Source organism: Bos grunniens, chromosome 16 (genome assembly GCF_055505025.1).
Source record: "Bos grunniens cultivar Pamir isolate PY7600 chromosome 16, Bosgru_T2T1.0, whole genome shotgun sequence".
Lineage (NCBI taxonomy): Eukaryota > Metazoa > Chordata > Mammalia > Artiodactyla > Bovidae > Bos > Bos grunniens.
In genome coordinates, this window is record NC_141180.1 from 23,104,233 (window position 1) to 23,129,672 (window position 25,440).

The 25,440-nt window shown below is 41.6% G+C and overlaps 1 protein-coding gene across 1 annotated transcript in view; it reads right to left on the minus strand.

The window, feature by feature from the left end:
- Positions 1-25,440, minus strand: part of PAPPA2 (pappalysin 2) — a 315,881-nt gene that overhangs the window by 93,146 nt on the left and 197,295 nt on the right. Inside the window, exon 14 of the mRNA XM_086342421.1 lies at positions 2,774-2,945. Within this exon, the coding sequence (XP_086198547.1) occupies positions 2,774-2,945 (172 nt within the window). The remainder of the gene's footprint in view (positions 1-2,773; positions 2,946-25,440) is intronic.

Consider the following 25,440-nt stretch of genomic DNA (forward strand, 5'->3'; position numbering starts at 1 on the left):
TTGCCATTTCCTATATCCTGCCCCCACTTTTATCAGCAGTCCCTTTACTGAAGTTCCTCAAATTGCCCCCTTTTGGGCATTCATCAGTTTCCTGCTGGGACCTTTACTGATAAGCTGACTGATAATGGTACATAATAAACACAATCATATTCTCTGAGAATGGTGCCTAGTCTTTAAGAACATCTGAGAATTAATGCACATGAGGCATCTTCCAAACTCTTGTAGTTAAATTTAAGAGATTCCAGCCATTTCCTTGGGGCTATGGCTTATGTAGGGGGTCCTAGAATTCATCACCATGAAACAAATGAGGAGACTTTTTTTTTGAGCACTTAGAAGGGCCAGGTACTTTCAAGTTTGGATAAACAAGACCCTTAAGGAGCTACCAGCAGAGCTCATCACAGGTTGAAGCAGTGAAACAGAAAACATCTGAAGTGGGGAGAATGGAAAGAAGAAGAAAGAGAGAGAAGAAGGAAGGAGAAGAAGTTAAAAAGGAAAATATGGGAGATGCATTTTGGTTATATCTTACTCCCTTCTATGATGATTTGTGAGAATGTAATACAAAGAATGCAAATCATAAAATAGAAAACATGGACCAAGAAGAAGGAGAATACAAACTGTTCTACTAAATAACAGCAACATCATATAGGCATGCTTGTTTTATGGTGGTAAGGTAGCACTACAGAGGCTGGAGAAGGGATTGCCCATCTTGGGTAGGAGGGAGAGTGTTTGCGGGGAGATTCACATAGTAGATAACTCAGGAACTGGTCTTTGAAAGATGAGCAAGACTTCCCAGCAGCAGAGGAGAAGCAAGGATAAGGAAGTTTCAGAGTGAGAGGAACAGGATGGGCAGGCACTCAGAGACCTGGACACTCATGGCTTGTTGGGTGAAAAGTGTCACCATAGTAGGTTACCAAAAGGCAAAGGGAGAGAAGGGAGATTCTGGGGCTCAGCCAGCATCCCACCGGGAGACCACAGTGGCACCAAAGCTGAAGGTAGAACGACTGGTGGAAGCACCTGTCACCCCTGACACCTACTTCTGCCTGGCTGCCCCTCCGTCCTTCCCAATGTCCCCAGGTTCCCTGCCAGAAGGCCCCAGTTCAAAGCCAGACACATTTTTCTGGTTAGTTTCAGTTCTTATGTCAACAAAAAGCAGATATCCCTGCTGTCTTGTGATCACGAGCTGGGATCATATCATTTCTTTAGGGGGGCCAGGCTCAGGTGATGGGAGCAGTCAACTGGAGAGCTGTGCTTGATGATTCCATCATATGACTGGCAAAGGGCGAGCTCCCACCTTCCTTCTCCCAACTTGGCCGCAACCGCAATGCTCACAGCCTAGAAGACTGGCTCCAATCACAGTGATCACTTACAGAATGTCTCTCAAACACTGTCTATATTGTCTGGGTTTTCTCCTGGCTCCAATAAGTATTGACTGTTCTGTTTTGAATTTGCTCGTAATTTTAATGAATTGCACACACCATCTTTTCTTCTCTCTCCTTCTTTACCTAGCACACAAATGTAGTCGGTTCCTACATTGTTTTTGTTCTTTTTCCTTCTTTCCATCTCTTTTCTAGTGTGAGGTAAGCTGAGTTAAGGACAGGTAGGTGGTAAGAGTTCTGCTTTTCTGACCAGAGCATCACAAACCAAGGAGCTGATGCCTCAAGGTATGTCAAAACGGTCTCTCTACAAAGTCTCTTTAAGCCATCTGAAACCAAAGATTGTATCTTTAAATTCTGTGTCTAAGCAAGAGAAATTCCTCCACGGATCCACAATCTGCTGAGCTGTCAACTGGTACAATATGAAAAACAATTCCAATCTTCCAAGCCATTGATACCTGACTACAAATCATGCTTCCACTCATCCTTCATCATACCTCATCTCCCTCATATTCTTCTCAAGCACCATTTACCTTTTGCCTAATGCATCCTGTCTCTCTATCATATTGTGCTCATGTGTTCTCAAATTTCAAATTCCTCTGTAGAATATGGAAAGCTTTCTAAAGGAAAGAGGGAAAACAAAATTCTTAGTCGACAATACATCATCATTGTCATCATAATGGCAGCTTTGCAGAGAGCTAGGTGCCTACCACTTTGATAGAAGCTTATGAATTATTTCTACTCAGTCATCAAAACAGGACATAAATACCTCTGATCTAACTATTTTACAAATGTGGAAACAACCTTAAAGAGGTTGGCATGTTTTGCTTGTCTTTACCTAAAATTACACAATAAACAGAGGAGTCAAATTTCATTCCAAGTCTGTCTCCCAAGCCATGCTCTTCACTAATATATTCTACTACCTTCAGACCACCTTAAAGTCCTGGAAGTGGTGCCATGGTAGCTTACAGAAATTTGAAAAATTCAGTCAAAACTAGAATCTTGATACAAGTCCTACTTCAGTAGCAGAAGAAAGAAAATCATAATTTTCCCTCCAGTATTCTTATAAGGAGGGTCGGACTTGGGGGAACAGGCAGAAGATGGACCACAAAAAAGCTGATTGCATCCTATCTTGCCTGCAAATTTTGGACAGGTCTAAACTGTAATATTCTCATCTTGAAGCTGAAAGTCGGGATCATAATTTCTTACACTTCTTATATATTTCTACTTATACCTTGCATTTCTATAAATCCATGCGTCTCCTTGATTGTTAGAGTTCTCATTTTTCCTTTCAGATGATTTAAAAACACAGGCCTTTCCCCCATCCAGCCAGGAGGAGGAGCATGCATATTGTCCCTCCCCAGAGGCTTGGTCCTGATGACCACAGATTTCCAACTCACCTGTATGGGCCTGAGGTACTGCCCATTGCTGGCCTGAAGGGCAAACCCCCTCTGACAGGTGATAGAGCACTTCATGTGACCCGGGCCACCAGAGGTACAGTTCACCACATCCGCGTGATCAAGCACCAAAGGCACACAGTTGCCCTGCTCCCCACAGGGCCGATGGACACAGCTGGAGATGACAGAAGCAGAAATATCTTACATTGACTTGCTAGGCAGCAGCAAAGGCTTTGCCTCTCCCTTTGAGAAGGGTCTCTAAACCAAAGAGAACACTTTCTTGAAAACCTACATTAAACTCATCACTTCCTTCTTGTGACCTGGAACCCAGCAACGTAGAGTAAACAGAAACAGTATCAGCTGCCAAGCGATTATGAACCAGCTTTCTATGGATCTTCCAGGAAGAGAAAATGATGATGAGACAGGAGGGGAGAGTGTCCCCATAGCTCTTGATGCATAGCAGTGAATAGATCAGAGGGTAATCCTCAAAATATTTCACAGCCAGTACTTCTGAGACCCAAACAATCAGAACAGATGCAGGGCAAAGATAAGGAGTGAATTCTAGAGGCGCCTGATTGTGTCAGGCAGAAATCTTTTTGTTTTTCCATCATGGGTTGGTCTCAGGGGGCCCTGTAGAACAGGTGTTTGAGCTGGCAGAAAAGGCAACATTTATTTACTGATTGGCATGGAGTATTTTTTTAAACTTCTTATTTTGTTTTGGAGTATTAACAACCAACATTTAACAACAATTAACAACCAACGTTGTGATAGTTCAGGTGAATAGCAAAGGGACTCAGCCATACATATACCTGTATCCAATCTCCCCCAAATCCCCGCCCATCCAGGCTGCCAAATAACACTGAGCAGAGTTCTATATGCTATACAGTAGGACCTTGATGGTTATACTCTTTGAATATAGCAGTCATGCGGCACTAGTGGTAAAGAAGCTGCCTGCCAATACAGGAGTTTTTAAGAGACATGGGTTCAATCCCTGGGTTAGGAAGACTCCCTGGAGAAGGGCATGACAACCCACTCTAGTATTCTTGCCTGGAGAATTCCATTGATAGAAGAGCCTGGCAGGCTACAGTCCACAGGGTCACAAAGAGTCAGACATGACTGAAGTTACTTAGCACACATGCACACATATACCACTGAATATCAACACTGGCTTAGAAGAAAAGCTATGAAAAATCTAGACAGCATATTAAAAAGCAGACATGTCACTTTGCCAACAAAGGTCCATATAGTCAAAGCTATGGTTTTCCCAGTAGTCACGTACAGATGTGAGAGTTGGACCATAAAGAAGTCTGATGCCGAAGAATTGGTGCTTTTAAACTGTGGTGCTGGAGAAGAGTTTTGAGAGTCTCTTGGACAGCAAAGAGATCAAACCAATCAATCCTAAAGGAAATCAACTCTGAATACTCATTGGAAGGACTGATGCTAAAGCTGAAGCTCCAGTACTTTGGCCGCTTGATGCAAAGAGCTGACTCATTGGAAAAGATGATGCTGGGAAAGGTTGAGGGCAGGAGAAGCAGGTGACAGAGGATTGGATGGTTGGATGGCATCACCGACTCAATGGACATGAGTTTGAGCAAACTCCAGGAGATAGTGGAGGACAGGGAAACTGGGCATGCTGCAGTCCATGGGATCACAAAGAGTTAGACACGACTGAGCGACTGAACAACAAATCAGAAATTGAGCCCATGACAGAAAGAAGAAAAAACTCACACATATTAAGCCCCTGCCACATGCCTAATGTGCTAGATGTTTCCAGGACATTATCTCATGGGAGAACTGCCGTCTGGGTCTCTAAAGCTAGTCACGAGGGAATAGGAGAGACAGTTAAACTCCCCGGGGTTCGAGGGGACCCTGTCAGGACCATGACAGCATCAAGGATGTAACAGATTCCAAAGAGGGTTACTCTTTTATCAAGGCAGAGCCACAGAGATTAAAATTTAGAGCACTGCCCTCAGGCTGGGTGAATTTGAATCCTGGCTTCACCATTTACTACCTGTGTGATATGGTTGACCTATTTATTCCCCAGGGTTTCAAGTCCTTCCCCCATGAGATGAGGACGATAACGGTGTGTCCCCATATGCAGCTGCTGTTCCTAGGTTCATTCTCTCTACTGCTCCACTGCAAATGGCCTTCATCCCACATTCAATGGCCTGTTTCCTATGAGTCACCCACATGTCTTGGTTTTCCTATGGCTGTACCTTTGCTCAATTTATTGAACCTTTTAAAAGGCCTTCCCATGGTATGGGGAGGGAGGAGGGAGGAGGGTTCAGGATGGGGAACACATGTATACCTGTGGTGGATTCATTTCGATATTTGGCAAAACTAATACAATTATGTAAAGTTTAAAAATAAAATAAAATTAAAAAAAAAAAAGGCTTTCCCACTCCAAGAAGCCCCTCCAGATATCTTCCTTCTTTGAATCTTGAAGGGAAATTTAAAAAATAACTTTGCTAACATTTCTTTTACTCTATCTGCATTATTGCCACAATTTTTAGTTAATGCATCCATTCTTTGATCCACAAGGCAATGGGTACACAAGTGTCTCCTAAATGCTGCTGAATCTCCCAACTAGACTATGATGTCCTTGAAGACAAATACTGACTTCTACCCACTTTTGTATTTACCATACCCTTCATTGTGAGAGATGCAACAAATGTTTGCTGAATTAAATATTTTCGTGTCATAGACATCAAAGTAAGTCAATGGCTATCAAAATGGTAAATTTGTTAAATTTTATAGTGATAGATGGGGATACAAAGTTAAGAACAATCATTATCAAACAACAATTCAATCATCTTGCCCTACTGCTTCATTCATTCATAAACATTTCCCAAGCACTTAGCGCATTGGTCTCAGTATTGGGATAAAATAAGTATGCCCTTAAAGAACTCATAGTCTAGTGAGGGAAAACAGCATGATACTTTTTATACTTTCTTGCTCATGATGTTTTTGCCAGTGGTGGTAAATCTTAATCAAAATGACCTCTGTGAATCCCCTCATCATTCATTTGTTTTATTTGCTCTTGAATTTTGTTAGAGGCCAAAGACTTCTATCAAGGAACTGGGCAACAGTATAAGAAAGTGGAAAACAAAATGTCATTGAATTGCACTTGAAATAATTGAGAATTGATTTAAAAAGCACTAGTCCAAGAAGTATGGATTTGATTTGAATATGCTAAAGTTGCTGCCTCTGATCTTGTACCCATGGGATTTAAACTATGTCAGTGACATTCTCATTTTTTTTTACCCATGCTTATTAGGCATAGGATGGAGGAACTGCATTTGAGTGGTATGCAGTAAATGTTTTTCTCCTGTAAACCCTGATTATTCTCTGGGATTGTGAAGTATTGCCTCAGACTCACTGCACGGAGCCTGATGAAGGGAGGAATATATGAGTTGAGGGAGATGGATTCTTCAAATTCAGCACTGCTAATTAGGTCTGCAATACAGGAAATAAAGCTTTGTCTCTGAGCCTTCATTCAGCCTAGCGGCATAAGGAATCTGAAACCTGACCATCCTTCATGGAATGAGATGAGAACCTCTCATTAGTGATGCTAAACAACTCCAAGTTCCATAGATACTACATGCCTTTGATATGCACAAGATGTAATATTTCTTCAGTGTGTTAAGCAGAGAGGACTGGAAAACAGAGAGTCATTAACAGTTCTGGCTCATGTCAGCTCACTGCCAGGAAATTAATGTGAAATAGCACGTGCTATTTTCCAGTGACCCCATCCAATTCATCCTCAGTGTCATCACTGAGGACAAATACGTGCTGAGATAAGACACAAAACAAATACTCTGAATGAGCCTCCTTCCATCAAGGTGGTGTTCCATTGACTATGGTTGCTATGACTACCTGTGTGCGAAGTCCATTAGCACTGGCAGCAAGGGAGGCAGAACAGAACAGGGGATCACAGAAGAGGGGGAAAGGCATGAAATAAGACCAAGACAAAAAAAAGAAAAAGCATCAAACACAGACCTGTTTATGAAGTGAGAAATGGTTTTAGGGCAGCTGCTGCAAATTCTTTCACTAGCTTATATTTCCATTTGCTTCCTTTTTAAGGAATTTGTTTTATGAGGACGGTGTTTGTCAGGTCGTTAGCTTCTGATGGCATCTGGTACCAATTGTAGACTTCTCTGCCTTGCACCCTATCCCCAAAACCCCTTTTGCGTTTCTCTTCCACTACAAATACACTGCTTCTCTGAGTGAAGTACTGTATTCTCCGTTTTCCCACGCTCCTGATACATTCTTCTTTCTGGCTACTACAACATTAAGCCCCAGTGTCATAATGATAATGTTGCTAGTAAACATAATTAGCCTTCAAACTTTTCAAAAGCTTTCTTCTTATGGTCTTTGGACACATGTCAATGAAAGCGGCAGCAACAAAGCCTTACCATGCGAGAGATGGGAAGTTAGGTATTTATCTTGGTTTGACATACAAAGAAACTAAGGCTGTTTGGAGTCTGGCTAAAGGCCACACAGAGAGTCAGGAAAACCCTCAAACTGGAATGCAGGGCTCTCACTCTCCAAGCCAGCTTAGACCACCAGGCCATCTCCCTGGAGATGAGTTGGGTCTCCTGTTGCTTTCTTCTCCATTCAGGAGCTAACATCATTGGCCAGGATGAGCCAAGAAGTTCCTTAGCAGGGTGGTTGGGGGGAAACGATGGATATATTTCATGGTCGTTCTTAGTTTTGAGCAGTTTACTTTTAAGTGATAGCAAGTCAAATTAACGGTCTCTGTCCAGCTGCCTTTGTCTGCAAGATGCCCTGTTAAGCCTGCTTCCTCCTTGGGCAAGCTTACTCTTTCACCCATTTTTTCCAGACCTTTCCTGACACCCCATCACAATGTATTCTCAAGTAAGAGTATGATACACCCAGTCAGACATGATTCACAGCTATTTCCATTTTAATGGGAGACAACATTTGCAGACTGAAGAATGAGTTTTTCATGGTGGAATTTTAAGTCAATATGTCCTTAGAGATTACACTATGTAGATGGTCCCCTTATCCATCCTTCCAGCTTTGCTCTCTGTCTCTCCACTTCCCCAATATGCCTCTATTCTCGCTGTCTCTTCTAGTTCTCACTCCCCAAAGTCATTGCATTTGAGGGTTTTAGAAAACGCTTTCAATAGAGAAATTCTGTTGCAAAATGTGCGTTATCCCTGGACTATCCTCTTGCATAAAATCTGCTCGTGGGTATCCAGGCACACTTCTAGCACCATCCTACCAAAATGATGTGTGTGTTTCCTTTATGTTTGGGCCTCCGAATGATGCCTTGGGAAATCTCTGTTGGCAGAGTTCCATAAAAGAATGGCCCTCATCTGTCACAAGGCAGACATTGTCAACCATCATTGTGTTTTTGACTCACTTAGGCAGCATTTAAAAAATATAGATACCCAGGCTTTTCCCCCTGGAGAGTTTGATTTTGTAGGCCTGTGGTGGGATCCTCACAGTGGTGATTTTATTTTGCATTTCAAAGTTCTTGATGCTCATGAGGAGTGAAACTCAGTACCACAAAGATTTGGATATGTGTAACCTGAAAGATAAGTCAACAAATTCCATAGTCCAAGACTATAAAATAATAATACTGATTCCAGAAGGAGAAACTGGTCCCACTGTTTCATCATTATGCTTTAATGTTTTCAGCACAAATTATCACACGGGAGCCATAAGACAGATCAAAAGTGTAAAACATTTCCTTAATTCTGAAGAAGCTTTCAATATAGTCAAAGAGAGAAAATAATTAAATCATGTGGTTCCGATTATAAATCCATGGCTGTTCCAGAGAAATTTTATCATTGAATATGATTTGACCTCAATAAATTAATAGGATTTGGAAAGGCAAAAGAGATATGCCAGTAAGTTATCACCAATGCTTTCCAGACCAGACAGAACACAGCACAAAGCAACCCTCTAAAAACCTAGACAAAAAATCACCATTTCCTTTCCACTGAGAGCTAAAGAAAATTCAGTAGGTGTGGGTCTCTAATTTTGACTAACAAATTTAGAGAACCTATAAGAAGAAGAGTCATCATCAATATTTGATCCACTGAGAACTGAAGAAAATTCAATAGGTGTGGGTCTCTTAAATCCTGACTAACAAATTTAGAGAACCTATACGGAAGTCCTGAATATTCATTGGAAGGACTGATGTTGAAGCTGAAATTCCAATACTTTGGCCGCCTGATTCAAAGAACTGACTCATTGGAAAAGACCCTGATGCTGGAAAAGATTGAGAGCAGGAGGAGAAGGGGATTGCAGCAGATGAGATGGTTGGATGGCATCACCAACTCGATGGACATGAGTTTGAGCAAGCTCTGGGGTTTGCTGATGAACAGGGAAGCCTGGTATGCTCCATGGGGTTGCAAACAGTCAGACACAACTGAGCAACTGAACTGAACTGAACTGATATGGAAAAGCATCAACATCAGTATTTGATGATAGGCTTAGAAGCAAGTTTCCCAAATCTCCTCCTACCTTCCAAAGGTTGGTAAGGAAAGAGCATGGCTAACACCAGAAAGCTCACCAACAAATCTGCCATGAGCTGTCTCCCAAGGTATGCCAAATAAGGCACATTAAAATTTTTTCCATTGCATGAGGCCACTAGAGGGAAGCTGGCCTCACTTCCAGCCAAGGGCCATACTTGGAAAGCTGGGTAGTTCCTTAGGAATGGGCAAAGTCCTGGCTTCCTCACAGCTTTGGTGTAAGGTTCCCCTGAGGGTCTGAGCTACCCATGAGGAATTTCAGGAGGTTGTGACACTATTTAGAGTCAGTCAGAATCAATAGTGAAACCTTATTTCTTCCATGTAGGAGCTAATGAGAAATTATGCACCAAAGACCCCATTTCTTGCATGTTACTGCTGGAGAGTGGAGAAGACCTTTAAAACTGATCTTAGAGGATAATTCAAGTGACCTTAATTTAAGTGACCTTAAAGATAATTCAACCTTAATTTTCCATTTTAGAGATGAGGAAACACCCTAACAGAAATGATGGGATATTTCAGAACTTCCTACCATACTCAGACTACAATATAATAACAAACAAACATCCAATTAAGCTTTAGCTCAAACTCAAAATCAGGATGACATCAGCTTGTGAACTTTTCTAAAGTCAATGTCCCACCTTCTCTCAGGCCTCCATTTTGATACCTGGAATCCAGGTTAGTTTAGGAGAAACATTCTGGTTTCTGTACCACAGTTTTTGAGAAATAGCCTAATATGATGGAGAAAGTAGTAGATCAAGGCCCACATGACTTGGGTTCAGGTCTTGGCATGTCCCTGCTTAGCTCTGTCACATTGGGTAAGTCTCTTAATCACTCTGGCCTTTTGTTTGCAAATTTATAAAATGATGAAGCTGAACTATGTTCTCTTAAAGGTCTCTTCCAGCTTTAACATGGTATTTAATATCCTAGATGAAGTGATGGTGGTATTGGGGTGGGAGTACAAAAAACCCATGAATGGGGAGGATGTGGTAGAGAACCAAGAAAAGAGTTACTCACAATCTTCCTTGCCCAGCGTAAGTTTTTTGCTTAATGTCCCAACCTTTAAGTTGTTAAGTTAAACAAAATATTGCAATTCATTTATCCAAGAAGTGTCACCATTGACCAAATAGCAATCCCAGTGGTTTCTGTAGAAACAACTCTTTGAAGGTTAAATAGTAAAAGAGGATCAGATGTCTCTGCGTTCCTTCACTGTTTTACTGATTCTTATTGAAATAAGAGGCTATGGGCTAAGAAGGAATGTATGCTCTGGATTTGGCAGCAGATGGAAGAAGAATGTACAGAATGTAGAATGGACCAGGAGAGATGGAGTCCTCATTAATCATCCCACCACCAATAGGAAAACCAAATAATAATAATAACATCCATTCTTAGAGAGCTCTGCTGTTTCTCCAAACAAATACAAAAAGATATGGCCTCCTTTTTGGCTCCCATTCTACCTCTTCCTCTCTACTGGTTCCATCTTCACTCCGTAGGACAAGAACCAGACTAAATGTCAAGTACATTTCCATTGGCCTTCTTGAACAGAACAAAGCCAGTACTTTGAGGGTTTTACTGAAAGAACATATTCACCAAGAAGAGAAAATGGATTCAAATTTTTCTCCTCTAAAGAATCTCATCTGACAGAAACAGGGGCATCTCAGTAATAATTCTGATTCTTCCATCATGTGACAAAGAAATTAATATTGGACTAAGTAGACTTCTCCTTCCTGTATCCTGGGAAAGCAGAGGTTTTCTCTGCCCTTCAATTGAAGTCTCTGACCCAAAGTTGGCCCCTGAAAAGACCTCTGTCAGGAGACATGTCCTAGAATGTAACCTATTCATAAGTTCAGGACTGGACTCCAGTAGCCCCAGTACTGGGTAATTTGCTTTGTTCATTTCTAGTTCTGGGCCCGACTTTTGCCACGCCTGACTGTAATGCTAGAAGTCCCGTCCAAAGGCCCCCTCTTCTTCCCTGGTGGCTCAGACGGTAAAGAATCCACCTGCAATGTGGGAGACCTGGTTGCGAGCCCAGGGTTGGGAAGATCCTCTGGAGAAGGGAATGGCTACCCACTCCAGTCATCTGGCCTGGAGAATTCCATGGACAGAGGAACCTGGCAGGCTAGAGTTCGTGGGGGTCATAGAGTCAGACACGACTGAGCGAATTTCATTTTCACTTTCTTCTAAAGTAAAACAGATTTCCATCACACAGCCAATATGTACTGCCTTTCCAAAGCCGTCTCACCAAGTTTCAGAACTGACAATTTTAATGTAGTTATAAAATATGTAAAACACCAAAAAAAGAGTCAAAGCAATTTCTGGCTAAGTAGCAAAGAATGTGCACCCTAGAACAGCACCAGGGAAGCATAATCACTCATCAGAAATAACGATATTAATAACAAACATAATATATATAATACATATCTATATATCTATATAATAAATATACATAGACATTTTTTCCCACTTGCAAAGGCAGGAACGATCTCCACATGGTGCGTTTCCTAATGAAGAGTGATCAATGGAACCCCAAAATGACCACACTGCTGACTCCCACTGCACCACCACTTCTCCTTGGGCATTCCTCCAGTTAAAAAATAAATAATAAAAGTATCCTTGGGCCTCAATTAAACTATTAATTCAGGAGTGACACTTCCCCAGACATATTCATAAGCCATAGCTGAGGAATGGTGAAACAGGTGGAGGTAAGTGAGGGAACAGCATAGTACTGTGAATAAAGTGTAATGCGGATGAGCTTTCACATATGGCAATCCTAGAACAGTATCTAAAAGGCATGAAGAAAGGGTAGCATGGCTTCTGCATGCTATAATATACAAGCTTTGTGTTGACTGAGGTCTTAAGGAGTCACGAGCTACAACCTTGAATGAGTCCCAAATTCATATATAGAAGTAGAACATAAAACATATGTCAGCCCAGGACTCTTCCCCTTGGCTTCTTTTGCCTATAAAGTTTCTAGACTCCTCAACAGAAGCCTCACATTGTTCCTATCATCTTGTAATTCAGGAATTTATCAGTCCTGGGTTGACATCAGATTTGGAATATTACTGCCTTCTGTCCTGTTGCAAGCATTCCCAAGCCTTGCAACATCAATGGCTCATTTGCTTATGGAGATAGGAAGGCCCAAAGGAGCAAAGAGACTTCCTAAAACTGTGTGGCAAGACTAGATGATGTGGCCAGATGTGAGAGGCAGGGGTCTGGACAATAGGCTCGCTACCATTCAAATCACCGGGCTTCTGCTGCTCTTGCGGTTATGGCTACACAGAACCAGACACAGCCTGAGAGTCATTCCAACCAGAATGCAGGGTCATATCTATCAACAGCCTGTTTGGCAGGCTGGCAAAACAACAGAACCCTGGAAATATTGGTTTGTTTTATTTTCTGTGCTTTCTCCATCAGCTGCCAATAATACCATTAGCATAGGGCTAGCCCTGAGCAAAATCGGGAAGCAGGTGATATTTTAAACTAATTTCTCATTTTGGCACCACTTTTCCTGCTTCTCATACTCCCTCAAACTTCCAGATGCCTACACTAGGTTGCATTTCAGCAGGGCTCTGGTCTGATTTCCAACTGGCAAGGTCTATAAGAGAATATCTTTGACATAAATAGCTGATAATGACTTAAAACATTTCTACTTCTATTAGGTGGTTATTGACTATTTTAAAGAGACTGCTGGAGATTATCAGGACTTAAAATAATTCCTAACCGTGGAGTTTTAGACACTATGATAAGACATTGGGAGTTAGTGTCCTGAAGTCATTGTTTTTAAACCATCTTTAGCAGTAGTCTCCAGCCTCAGGTCGTCCTAAGTTGCCTGAGCCTGTCCCTAGCACTGAAACTCAAAACCTGAAAGCTGCCACCCAACTGGCTCTAAGAATGTATCCCACTAGGAACCAGGATTTTTCTAGAATAGTCTAGCCATGCTCCTCACATTGGAGGCAGACGCTTTAACCTCTGAGCCACCAGGGAAGCCCAATAAAGCCCTAAGTGAGACCATGTCCGTGACCTTTCCATTCTTCCTCTATAACCCCATGACAGCAAACAGTTGAAAAGACTCTACAGCTCCCAAAGCAGATCTGCGGTTCACCAGACCTTCTGTCATCAGCCAGGAGAACCAGAATCCTCGCCAGTGGATTCTCCTGCTTCCCTCTTATTTTATGGACAAATAATTCTGGGAAGAGGAAGTTGAGCAAGAAATCTAGGGAACAAGTGAGCAGTTATAACTCTTTTCCTGCTTAAGAAAGACAATAGATTCAATGTTAATTTGCTAAGCTGCTTTAGGGAAGAAGATAATCAAATGAATAGAAATATAATACATATTTCATTTTCTATAGTGCCTTTCCCAGCAGCAAGAGATGACACTTCCCATCATCCTGGAACATTAGAAGGAAACTCTCTGCTAAATAGAAAAGATGAAGAGCCAAAGGATAAATTGATGCTTTAACCTGCAGCCCCTAGCACAAAAAAAGGAAGTAGTCCTTTACTTTATGAGGCTATCAGAAGGGAAGTGATTGGAATGGTTTACATAGGACTGAGTAGGGGAAGAAAGGGCCTGGCAAGGTGTAGGAGCCCAATCCAGGCAGAGAAGGAAGGGAAAGGGTCAGCATTTTAAATTTGAGCTTCAAATAACTGAAGTACAATTTGAACTGGTAAAGCAGCAGCAATGAGGGTTCCAGGGAATAATGAAGCATGAAGCAGAATGACGGACAATAGAGATGGAATGATCCTATTACCAAGACCAGGATCACAAACTGGTTATAGCAGGGATGCAGTACAAGGCGCTGAGCTGTGCTCTGGCTACATGTCCCTGGACTCAGAGCCCTCAGGGTTTTGAGGGCTCAGGACCTTATTATAATGTAGCCCTAGCTCTACCTGCAATCTACGCTGCAGCCAAGAAGACACCTTTTCACACCCGAGTCCCAACATCTTCCAAATGGAAAAACATAGCCACTTCCTCCCAGAAATTATCTGGGGATTATTCAAGTCAAGTGAATTCTATGGAAAAAGTGCTTTCCTTTCTACCACATCCCTCCAACCTCCCCCCACCCCAATCAAAATCCCATGTCTACAGAAAATTCTCCAGGGACAATGGAGGGTGACCCAGAAATCTTCTGTACTTGACTTACTGATGAAGGCCCTATCTTCACTGTCAGCAGATCTACCCTTTCAGGATTTGCTTTCTAAGGCTAAAGACATCTTTTGTGTCACAGTACAGGGATGTCATGGAAAGGGATCTGAAGACGTGATGCAGCTGAGGCAGATAGCCTGAGGCAGCTTTAACCCTGCATGTTACCAAGGTTCACAAATTGCAAGTGGAATGTTATAGGTGATTTGGTGGTAGTTGATTGTTGGTTTTTCTCTTTTGATTATTTATTGTTGCAGTCTCTGCTTCAGGAGACAGGATCTGAAGAACAGAAGCTTCACAGAGAAAACAAAAGTGACTGAACTAGTATTTGTTGTTGCTGTTCAGTCACTAAGTCATATCTGATGCTTTGCAACCCCAGGGACTGCAGCATGCCAGGCTCCTCTGTCTTCCACTAGCCCCCAGAGTTTGCTCAAATTCATGTCCATTGAGTGGGTGATGCTATCTAACTCTCTCATGCTCTGCTGCCCTCTTCTCCTTTTGTCTTCAATCTTTCCCAGCATCAGAGTCTTTTCCAATGAATTGGCTCTTTGCACCAGACTACCTTATGTGTCTCCTGAGAAACCTGTATGCAGGTCAAGAAGCAATAATTAGAGCCAGACATGAAACAACTGACCGGTTCAAAATTGGGAAAGGAGTACAAGCCTGTACATTGTCACCTGCTTATTTAACTTATATGCAGAGTACATCATGCAAAATGTCAGGCTGGATGAATCACAAGCTGGAATCAAGATTGCTGGGATAAATATGAACAACCTCAGATATGCAGATGATACCACTCTGAAGAGGAACTTAAAAGCATCTTAAGGAGGAAAGTGAAAAGCTGGCTTGAAACTCACCATTAAAAACTAAGATCATGGCATTCAGTCCAATCATTTTATGGCAAATAGAAGGGAAAAAAGTGGAAGCAAAGACAGATGTTATTTTCCTGGGCTCCAAAATCACTGTGGATGGTGACTGCAGTCATGAAATTAAAAGATGCTTGATCCTTGGAAGAAAAGTTTTGATAAATCTAGGCAATGTATTAAAAAACAGAGACGTCACTTTGGCAACAAAGGTCCATATAGTCAAAGTTATAATTTTTTCAGTAGTAATGTATGGATGGAGAGTTGGACTGTAAAGAAGGCTGAGTGCTGAAGAATTAATGTTTTTTTAATTGTGGTGCTGGAAAAGACTCTTGAGAGTCCTTTGGACTGTAAGAAGTTCAAACCAGTCAATTCTAAAGGAAATCAACCCTGAATATTCACTGGAAGGACTGCTGCTGACCACACGAGTATCCATGCACACTAATTGGCAAGTCTCTGTGCATCCCGAGGCATTTGAAACCAAACCAGCTACACACTATTCTTTGATGACTCACTTTTTAATTATCTGATTCTTTTCTTTACACAAGCATGATTAACAAAGTATGATAAGTATGTTAAGGCATATTTATGTCAAGTACACAGAAGTTGGGGCTGAACTCCAACTGATTTCCATAAGAACAGACTAATAGGAAATGTTTTTAATGCAGAAGATAAAATCTGCTTAAAAGTTGTTGCCTTGAATATAGAATCGTACAAGAGTACAATATGTGTTCATTATTTTCTCTTGACTTAAACTTTATGTGTTCATGTTCAGTTTGCTTTAAGCAAATAGGAAAGTGAAAATTTATGCAGATAAGAAAAAAAGGAAAGAAAGAGGAGAAAATCTGAGGATAACACTGCTCTTTACAAAAATATTTGTTTTTTTACTTAAAAAATAATACCTTTTTGAAAGGCACTATCATTTACAAAGTTGCTGCTGCTAAGTCAGTTCAGTCATGTCTGACTCTGTGTGACCCCATAGATGTCAGCCCACCAGGCTCTCCTGCCCCTGGGATTCTCCAGGCAAGAACACTGGAGTGGGTTGCCATTTAAAAAGTTAAGTCACTTCTCGCTTCAAAATGTAGCTATATAATTCAGTGAACATTAATGTTTTCCAAAAGACTGCTTTGTGTATAGTAAAATATACACAAACACATTTACACACATATAACTACATTTTACTGGGCCCAAATTGCTAAAAACAATTAACTCTCAATTCTCCTATATTATGAGGAGTCAGAATGCAGGCTATTTTAATAATAATCCCATTTTTAAAGATTCTTAATAATTTTATGACTTTCTAGGAAACCCAATTAATATTACTGATTATTTTTCACTTTAATGAATACTATTAATTCCAGCTGAGCTATTGAGAAGTTGGCTCAGGCTTAGACAAAAGGGAAAATGAACTCGGGAATAAAAGGTAAAAATGGATCAGTCATGAAATGGATGTGAAGTATCTAGATACTGGAGCATAAAGAGGACATCCTCTGGTAAAAGGCTGCCTAGATAATCCACCTGCCAAGAACTGGGGAATTCCTACAAAGAAAGACCATCCTTTCAGAATCGTTGTTCTTCCCTTCTGATTTATTTCTGCATGTAAATTCCTCGCATGTCCTTGTGAGCCAAGCTGTCCTGTAAGTTAAAACTACATCAATACCGTATGTGGCTCCATCAGGAGTGAGGTCCTTGTAACTCCAAGGTCTAAGCACACATCCAGCTAGTCCAGGCTAACACATTTTGGCGCACATGATTCCAGCTTGTTGGAATCCACAATCTTGTGTAATTCCCTCAACCTGAGTGCAGGTGGGACCAATGACTTAAGTCTAACCAGTTGAATATGGCAGAGGTGACAATGTCCCTTCCGATCATTATACATAACCTAAGACTGAAAGGTACTCTTGCTGCGAAACTCTCCCTTTGCTGGCTTTAAAGAAACAAGCTGCCATGCATGAGCTGCCCAGTGGAGAGGGCTATAGGGCAAGGAACTAAGGACAGGACCTGTGCAACAGCCAGCAGGAAATGGAGCCCTTAGTCGGGCAGCCTTCTGGGACCAAATGTCAACAACTGTGTGAGCTTAGAAACTGACTTTCCCCACAGGAGCTTTCAAATGACCTGACCTGGCCGACACCTCATTATAGCCTTATAGAGGATCCAGTTGAGCCTGGCCTAGAATCTTTTTAAAATTATTATTATTTTAAACTTATTTTATATTTGGGTACAGCTGATTATTCTAAAGGAGATCAGCCCTGGGTGTTCTTTGGAAGGAATGATGCTAAAGCTGAAACTCTAGTACTTTGGCCACCTCACGTGAAGAGTTGACTCATTGGAAAAGACTCTGATGCTGGGAGGGATTTGGGGCAGGAGGAAAAAGGGATGACAGAGGATGAGATGGCTGGATGGCATCACTGACTCGATGGACATGGGTTTGAGTAAACTTCAGGAGTTGGTGATGGACAGGGAGGCCTGGCGTGTTGCAATTCATGGGATCGCAAAGAGTTGGACACGACTGAGTGACTGAACTGACTGACTGACAGCTGATTAACAATGCTGTAATAGTTTCAGATGAACAGGGAAGGGACCCAGTCATACATATACATGTATCCATTCTCCCCCAAACTTCTGTCCCAGCCAGGCTGCCACGTAACATGGAGTAGAGTCCCATGTGCTATACAGTAGGTCCTTGCTGGTTATCCATTTTAAATATAGCAGTGTGTACACGTCTGTTCCAAACTCCCTAACTATCCCTTCCACTCAGCAACTATAAATTCATTCTCTAAGTCTGTGAATCTCTTTCTGTTTTGTAAGTAAATTCACTTGTATCATTTCTTTTTCAATTCCACATATAAGGTATTTCTCCTTCTCTGTCTGACCAACTTCACTCAGTATGACAATCCCTAGGTCATCCATGTTGCTGCAAATCTGGCCTAGAATCTTGAGTCTCAGAAACTGTGAGAGTGTAAATGTGTGTTGGTTTAAGCTGCTCAGTACATAGCAGTATTGCTGCATGGCAATAGAAAACGAATACACACATAAACCTGGTTTTAAGTTGTAACTTCTTTCTGGCTTATCTGTACTTCTAATCTCCAAGAGAAGGGAATATTTCTTTCTCTGATTTTCTCTCCTCTGGGGACTGAGATTCTTTTTGCCTGGGCTAGGACAACATGCTGAAGCTGAAGCTCTAATACTTTGGCCACCTGATGTGAAGAACTGATTCATTAGAAAAGACCCTGATTCTGGGAAAGATTGAAGGCAGGAGAAGGGATTGACAGAGGATGAGATGGTTGGATGGCATCACTGACTTGATGGACATGAATTTGAGCAAGCTCTGGGAGATGGTGAAGGTCACGGAAGCCTGTGCTGCAGTCCATGGGGTTGCAAAGAGTTGGACACTACTGAGTGACTGAACAAAAACAACAAGGACCCCATAGGAGCTAGGTCAAAATCTCTTTTTCTAATGACCCCAAATCCTCTGGATTCTGCCCATAAAATTGCTCCACTCCAGATAATTCATTTCCTGAATTTTCCCAAAGTTCAAAGTATTTTTTTAAAGATTTATTTGCTTTGTTTATCTTTGGCTGTGCTTTGGTTTTGGCTGCTTCATACTTGGTCTTTTCTCTAGTTGCGGTGAGAGGGGGTTACTCTCTGGTTTTGGTGACCAGGCTTCCCATTGCAATAGCTTCTTTTGCTGCAGAGCACAAGCTCTAGGGCACTCGGGCTTCTGCAGCTGCAGCTCTTGGGCCCTGGAGCGTGGGCTCAGTAGTTGTGGTGCATGGGTTTAGCTGCCCTGAGGCATGTGGGGTCTTCCCGGAGCAGGGGTCTGACCGGTATTCTCTATACCGGCAGGTGAATTCTTAACCAGGGAAGCCCCCAGAGTATCTTTACAGTTCCATCACTTATCACCTACTCCATCAAATGTCACAAGCTCACCTACATTACTTGGCACCCACATCTATATTTAATTTCATGTATTCCACAAAAGAAATATGCCATTTGCATAAATATATCTAAAATACAGGTGTTCTTTAATTATGCCAGTTAACCTCTTGTTATCCTAATCTTAATATGGTTTGAGGGAGAGGGTAGGATTTCCTGGGTCGTAATAGACAGGAGTATATTTATAAAATAGTTTTTCATTCATAAAATGGAAACTTTCTTTACAGAAAAACTAATTTGACTCTAGTCTTAGTTTTGCTAATTTAAAATAAAGTGAATTTGTACACACTGAGTCTCAGTTTCCTCAACTGAAAAATGATTCCTGGCATATTATAGGCACTTAATAAACATTTTTTGAATACTTCTATATTAAAATATAGTCTGCCCCTTTCTCTATACAGACACACACACACACTATATAGAATAATTAGTTTTACAAATCACTCTACATTAAATTTTTCAGAAGCCTTTCTTCTATGTGAAATAAAACACAGCAATATAAATACAATGTATACACACACACACACACACACACATAAACATTCATTGTTTTAGACCTAAATTGTTACATAATTCTGCTCTCAATTATCCATAATGATAAAAAGGATCAAACATGATTATATATAGTGAGTGAAAAAGAATGAAAGTGAGAACAAGAGAGAAAGAGAAGAAATAACTCTAGTTTCCACATGGATATTTGTTTTAAAAGATAAATGTCTTTTTCAGTTTTATAGTAGAATACTTGGTTTTAATAAGCTACAGTTTAAGGTAAACCTCAGAACCCACTACAGTTTTATATTTATGAGTATCTATTACTTGTTTTCCATCTCAATCAGAATGTGCACTTATACTGAATAAGTTAAAGTGATATTTTTACCTTATGTTTGCCTTGGACTTAAAATAAGTTCAAAACATTAAAAAGAGAAAATATAAATGTCCAGTTAGTTCAGTCTACTTAGAAGTTATATTGAAAACTGGTCTTAGCCATTGAAAAGACGGCTAACAAACAAATGAAAAGATGCTCAACATTGCTCATTATTAGAGAAAAGCAAATCAAAACTACAATAAGATACCATCTCATACCAGTCAGAATGGTCATTATCAAAAAGTCTGCCGCTGCTAAGTCACCTCAGTCGTGTCCGACTCTGTGCGACCCCACAGACGGCAGCCCACCAGGCTCCCCCGTCCCTGGGATTCTCCAGGCAAGAACACTGGAGTGGGTTGCCATTTCCTTCTCCAATGCATGAAAGTGAAAAGTGAAAGTGAAGTCGCTCAGTCATGTCTGACCCTCACCGACGCCATGGACTGCAGCCTTCCAGGCTCCTCTGTTCATGGAATTTTCCAGGCAAGAGTACTGGAGTGGGGTGCCATGTAGACTCCAAAAAGTCTACAAACAATAAATGCTGGAGAAAGTGTAGAGAAAAGGGAATCCTCTTGCACTGTTGGTGGGACTGTCAATTGATACAGCCACTATGGAAGACAATATGGAGACTCCTTAAAAAACCAGGAAGAAAACCACCATGTGACCCAGAAATCCCACTACTAGGCATATACCCTGAAGAAACCAAAATTGAAAAAGACACATGTACCCTCATGTTCATTGCAGCACTATTTACAATAACTAGAACTGAGAACAAGAAGGAACCTAGATGTCCACCGACAGATGAGTGGATAAAGAAATTGTGTTACATATATACAATGGAATGTTGTGTGCTGTGCTGTGCTTAGTCACTCACTCAGTTGTGTCTGACTGTTTGTGACCCCATGAAATGTAGCCCGCCAGGCTCCTTTGTCTATATAGATTCTCTAGGCAAGAATACTGGAGTGGGTTGCCATGCCCTCCTCCAGGGGATCTTCTCAACCCAGGGATAGAGCCCAGGTTGACCACATTGCAGGTGGATTCTTTACTGTCTGATTCTTCCCCACCAGGGAAACCCATGAGGGTAGCCTATCCCATCTCCAGGGGATCTTTTCAACCCAGAAATTGAACCGGAGTCTCCTGCATTGTAGTCGGATTCTTTACCAGCTGAGCTACCGGGGAAGCCCACAATGGTATATTACTCAGCCATAAAAAGGAATGCATTTGAGTCAGTTCTAATGAGGTGGATGAACCTAGAGCCTATTATAGAGTGAAGTAAGTCAGAAAGAGAAAAACGAATATCGTATACTAACACATATATATGGAATTTAGAAAGATGGTACTGATGAAATTGTTTGTAGGGTGGCAGTGCAGACACAGACATAGAGAACAGACTTATGGACATGGGATGTAGGGGGGAGGAAGGAGAGGGTGAGAGGTATGGAGAGAGTAACATGAAAACTTACATTACCATGTAAGTAGTCAGTCAGATAGATAGTCAATGGGAATTTGCTCTACAACTCAGGGAACTCAAACTGGGGCTCTGTAACAACCTAGAGGGGTGGGATGCTGACGGAGATTCAAGAGGGAGGGGACATATGTATACCTGTGGTTGATCCATGTTGATGTTTGGCAGAAAACAACAAAATTCTGTAAAGCAATTATCCTTCAATTAAAAAAGGAAAGAAAGAAGAAAATTGGTCTTAGAATTCAAGCCAGGAAAATCTTAATCTGGAACATCAAAGGCAGAGAGAAAACGGGTTTCTTCATGGTTATTTGACAAAATATTTTCTGCCAGCAATCAACTTATGGCCCGTCATTTCCAAATGCCCACTCTTAATTACCCTGCTTTGAGATACTAAAGAGGGACCATGCAAGTATTGCTCTTTTGCCAGTTAGTATAACATTATGTTTGCCCAGTAGATATAACTGGGGAGACATTGTAGGAGAAAGGGGTGTCTCTTCTTGATTCTCGTGTGCTTTTCTCTCCTTGCTTCAGCAGCATTTGATGTCTGACACAGCATCAGAGTTTCAGTGACACCCTGCATGTCCCAGAACTCCTACCAGCACCCTAGCTGGATTTCCAGCAAAGGTACCCCACTGAATGACTTCCCAGAAAGTCTCATTGGTATCCCAATGGGTGGCTTTCCATCAAGTTCATCAGTGCACAGCAGGTGACCTCCTGGACAGTTTCAGTAGCATTTGCTATGACAGCTTTTCAGAAAGTCCCAATAGAACCTCAACAGACAGCTTCCTAATGAGCCTTGATCAGCACCCCAGAGGGTGGTTTCTTGATTGCCAGTCTTAGCCTACAAAACCTCAGCACGCTTCTCTGTTACCCTGCTCCACCCTGTCCAATGAGATAAAAATCACAGCCTTGGAGGGAGTGGAGCGCTCTTCCTCAAGATACTCTCCCCCCATCCCTAAAAGTAATGGTTGCCCCCTTGACCCACCATTCTTCTCTAAAATTAACTACCAAGGTGATCTCCTTACCCCTTAAGAGTTCCTTTTCTGTTACTAGTTACTTATATTAATCTTCCCCATTCTAATTATGGTGTCCTGCTTGACCGACTGACACAGAATGGAACTGGAAATGATGGTAGAAGACAGAGTCACATAGATGGAGGGAATCGGTTTGGTTGTGCCTGTGTGCTTGAGTGACAGGCTGTGGGACCACAATTACTAAGCTGCCACCTCTAACTACCGCGGTGAAGAGCCATCTGGAGCACAAAGGCCGCCATCCTTGACCACAGGTGTCCTGCACATCACTGGTGAGCATGTCACGGCAGCCAGAGGGAAGATGGCATATCCGAACAGGAAGAGAAGCCCCTTCCTCCTGCAGTGTGTCTCCAGAACTCTCTGTTGACAAGAGTTAACACTGTGTCAGTCAGCAAACAGAATCCTATTCTTAGTACTACAAGTTAGGGTGATGAGGGTGACTTTAGAGATGAGAAGCAGTAAACTGATGGATAACTGTCACATTTTGTAAAAGGAGGGTGGTAAAAAAAGTTAAGGATGGGAAATGGTGTGGAACTTGTCCCACCTGGTGCTTGAATGGGTTACAAACTCCACATAGATCATTCTCAAGCAGTCTCACAAGAATCCTCAAAGGTAGTTTCTCCCTGCTTCCCACTTAAATATCAACAATACAGAAACATAGGAAAACTCTGATTAACACCAAAAACCAAGGTGGATAGCTGGACTCTGAGGATCCCCCCGCCCCGATTTCAAAATGTATTGGAATTGAATTGAGAAACATCACTGGAAGCCAAAATGTGATTTCTGTTGTTGTTGTTTATTTTCTGAAAAAAGAAAAAAAAAAAAAAGCACAAAGCAAATAAAGAATAGAGCTATACTAAAAGAAAAGGAACAAGTCAGTCTTTCTTCATTCCCTGGCTCCTGTAAAGACCAGGAAACTGGGCACTACTTTTCAGGGGTCACAGATCTGTCCTCTATCCATCAGTCTTCAGCAGTACTCTTTCTTTACTCATTTCACAATTTCCAGTCAGAAAGTATAAGGGTCTTGATGGAGTGAGGTAGGAGTGAGTGAGGGGAAGGGAGAACCATTGACAAAGGCCACTGAGTGCTGGGAGATAAACATCCCAAAGGTAAAGATGCTACAGCATCCTAAAGAATATTATGGGCTTAGGGAACATGAGATGAAATTTCAGAATAAAAGCTTGGAGTAGTTTTACACAATGAAATCCTACTGTCTTTGTAAACAGTGCAATGAAACAATAAGCCCTGGACTCATTGGCAGTGAAGATAGAGAAAGGTTAAAAATCAAAGAAAGGCAAATATTTATCAAACAAATACAAACAAAGAGAAAGCATGGATGGAAATTTTAATTCCAGACAAAGTGTAATACAAAGCCAAATCCTTTTAAAGGGGCAAAAGGGTTGGCAAGAGGTATGATCCCAATAAAGATAAAACAGTCACAAGTACTTCTACACCTAATTATGTAACACAAATTATAAAAATCCAGAACTGTTTGAAATATAAGGATAAATTGAAAGAAGCACAATTGTTTGGGAGGTTATATTCTCAACCTTTTATAAGGCAGGTAGGTAGGAAAAAAAATCAATAAAAAGAAAGTATAAATGCTGAAAAGAAATGGGTGATCAGAAGTTTCAACCATTGCTATCAGCCCAGACCCTGGAAAAGGGGACACTATTCTTCAACTTCAGAAGACTCAACACTGGGGCATTTAATGGCTATACCATCAGGCAGGGTCAGAGAAGTTGCAACTAGTATTTTAATTGTGTTCATATGACTGAAAGAGCAGAATCTTGTTGCACGGGAAACACACGTCCATGAGAAATTCTTGTCTATTAGCAAATTCTGCTAGACTTGATCTTGTGAATTTCCAAGGTAGATTATATGAATCTTGATTATCTGTGAGCTAATCTACTCATTTAGGAAAATTAACCTGTTAGTGCATGGATTCTATTTTGGAAACATTCAAAACCCCACTGTATTAATCAAAAAGATGGTTCCCACTTTCCAAAGCTATCGACACAACCCTGGGATGGCTGGGAATCTGCCTGAGACTCCAACTCCTGGGATACTGTGGAAGGTTATGCAAGGCCTTTCCCAAAGGTGGCTAGAGCAAGAAATAGAGAGTAAAAAAAAAATGCAGGAAACTGTTACTGGGCACTGGTGGGGCTTCCCAGGTGGCACAGTGGTAAACAATCCACCTGCCAATGCAGGAGACACAGGAGACATGGGTTCTTTCCCCGGGTTGGGAAGATTCCCTGGAGGAGGAAATGTCAACCCACTCCCATATTCTTACCTGGAAAATTCCATGGAAAGAGGAGCCTGGCAAGCTACAGTCCATGGGATCGCAAAGAGTCAGACACGACTGACCACATGCGGGCATGAGGAGACCGAATCCCGGAACACTAAACTTGGTTTTCAAGACTAAGGATCCATTATCAAAAGACTAAGCCCAAAGGGTCATAAACTGGGTAGCCATCATGGCAAAATGGGAAACAAGATGAAGAGAGAGATCAAAGCCAAAGAGTCCAAAGTAAGCATCATGAATGTCACCGGGAAGCCAGGCTTAGGTTTACTGGAAGCTCAGCTGAGATTCTGTGGACCAGTCACACTGGTTTAAAGATGCAGTATTGTAACGCAGAGCACAGAGCATTTTCAGGGCCCTGAAACTACTCTATGACACTGTAACAGATATATGTCATTAAGTATTTGTTCAAACCTATAGAACATGCAAAACCATGAATGAACCTAATGTAAACTGTGGACTCTGGGTGATGATCATGTGTCCCTGTAGGTTCATTGATTGTGCGTCTGATGAAGGTGTGACAGTTGGGGGAGACTGTGACTGTGTGTGTGTCGGGGGGGCGGGCGTG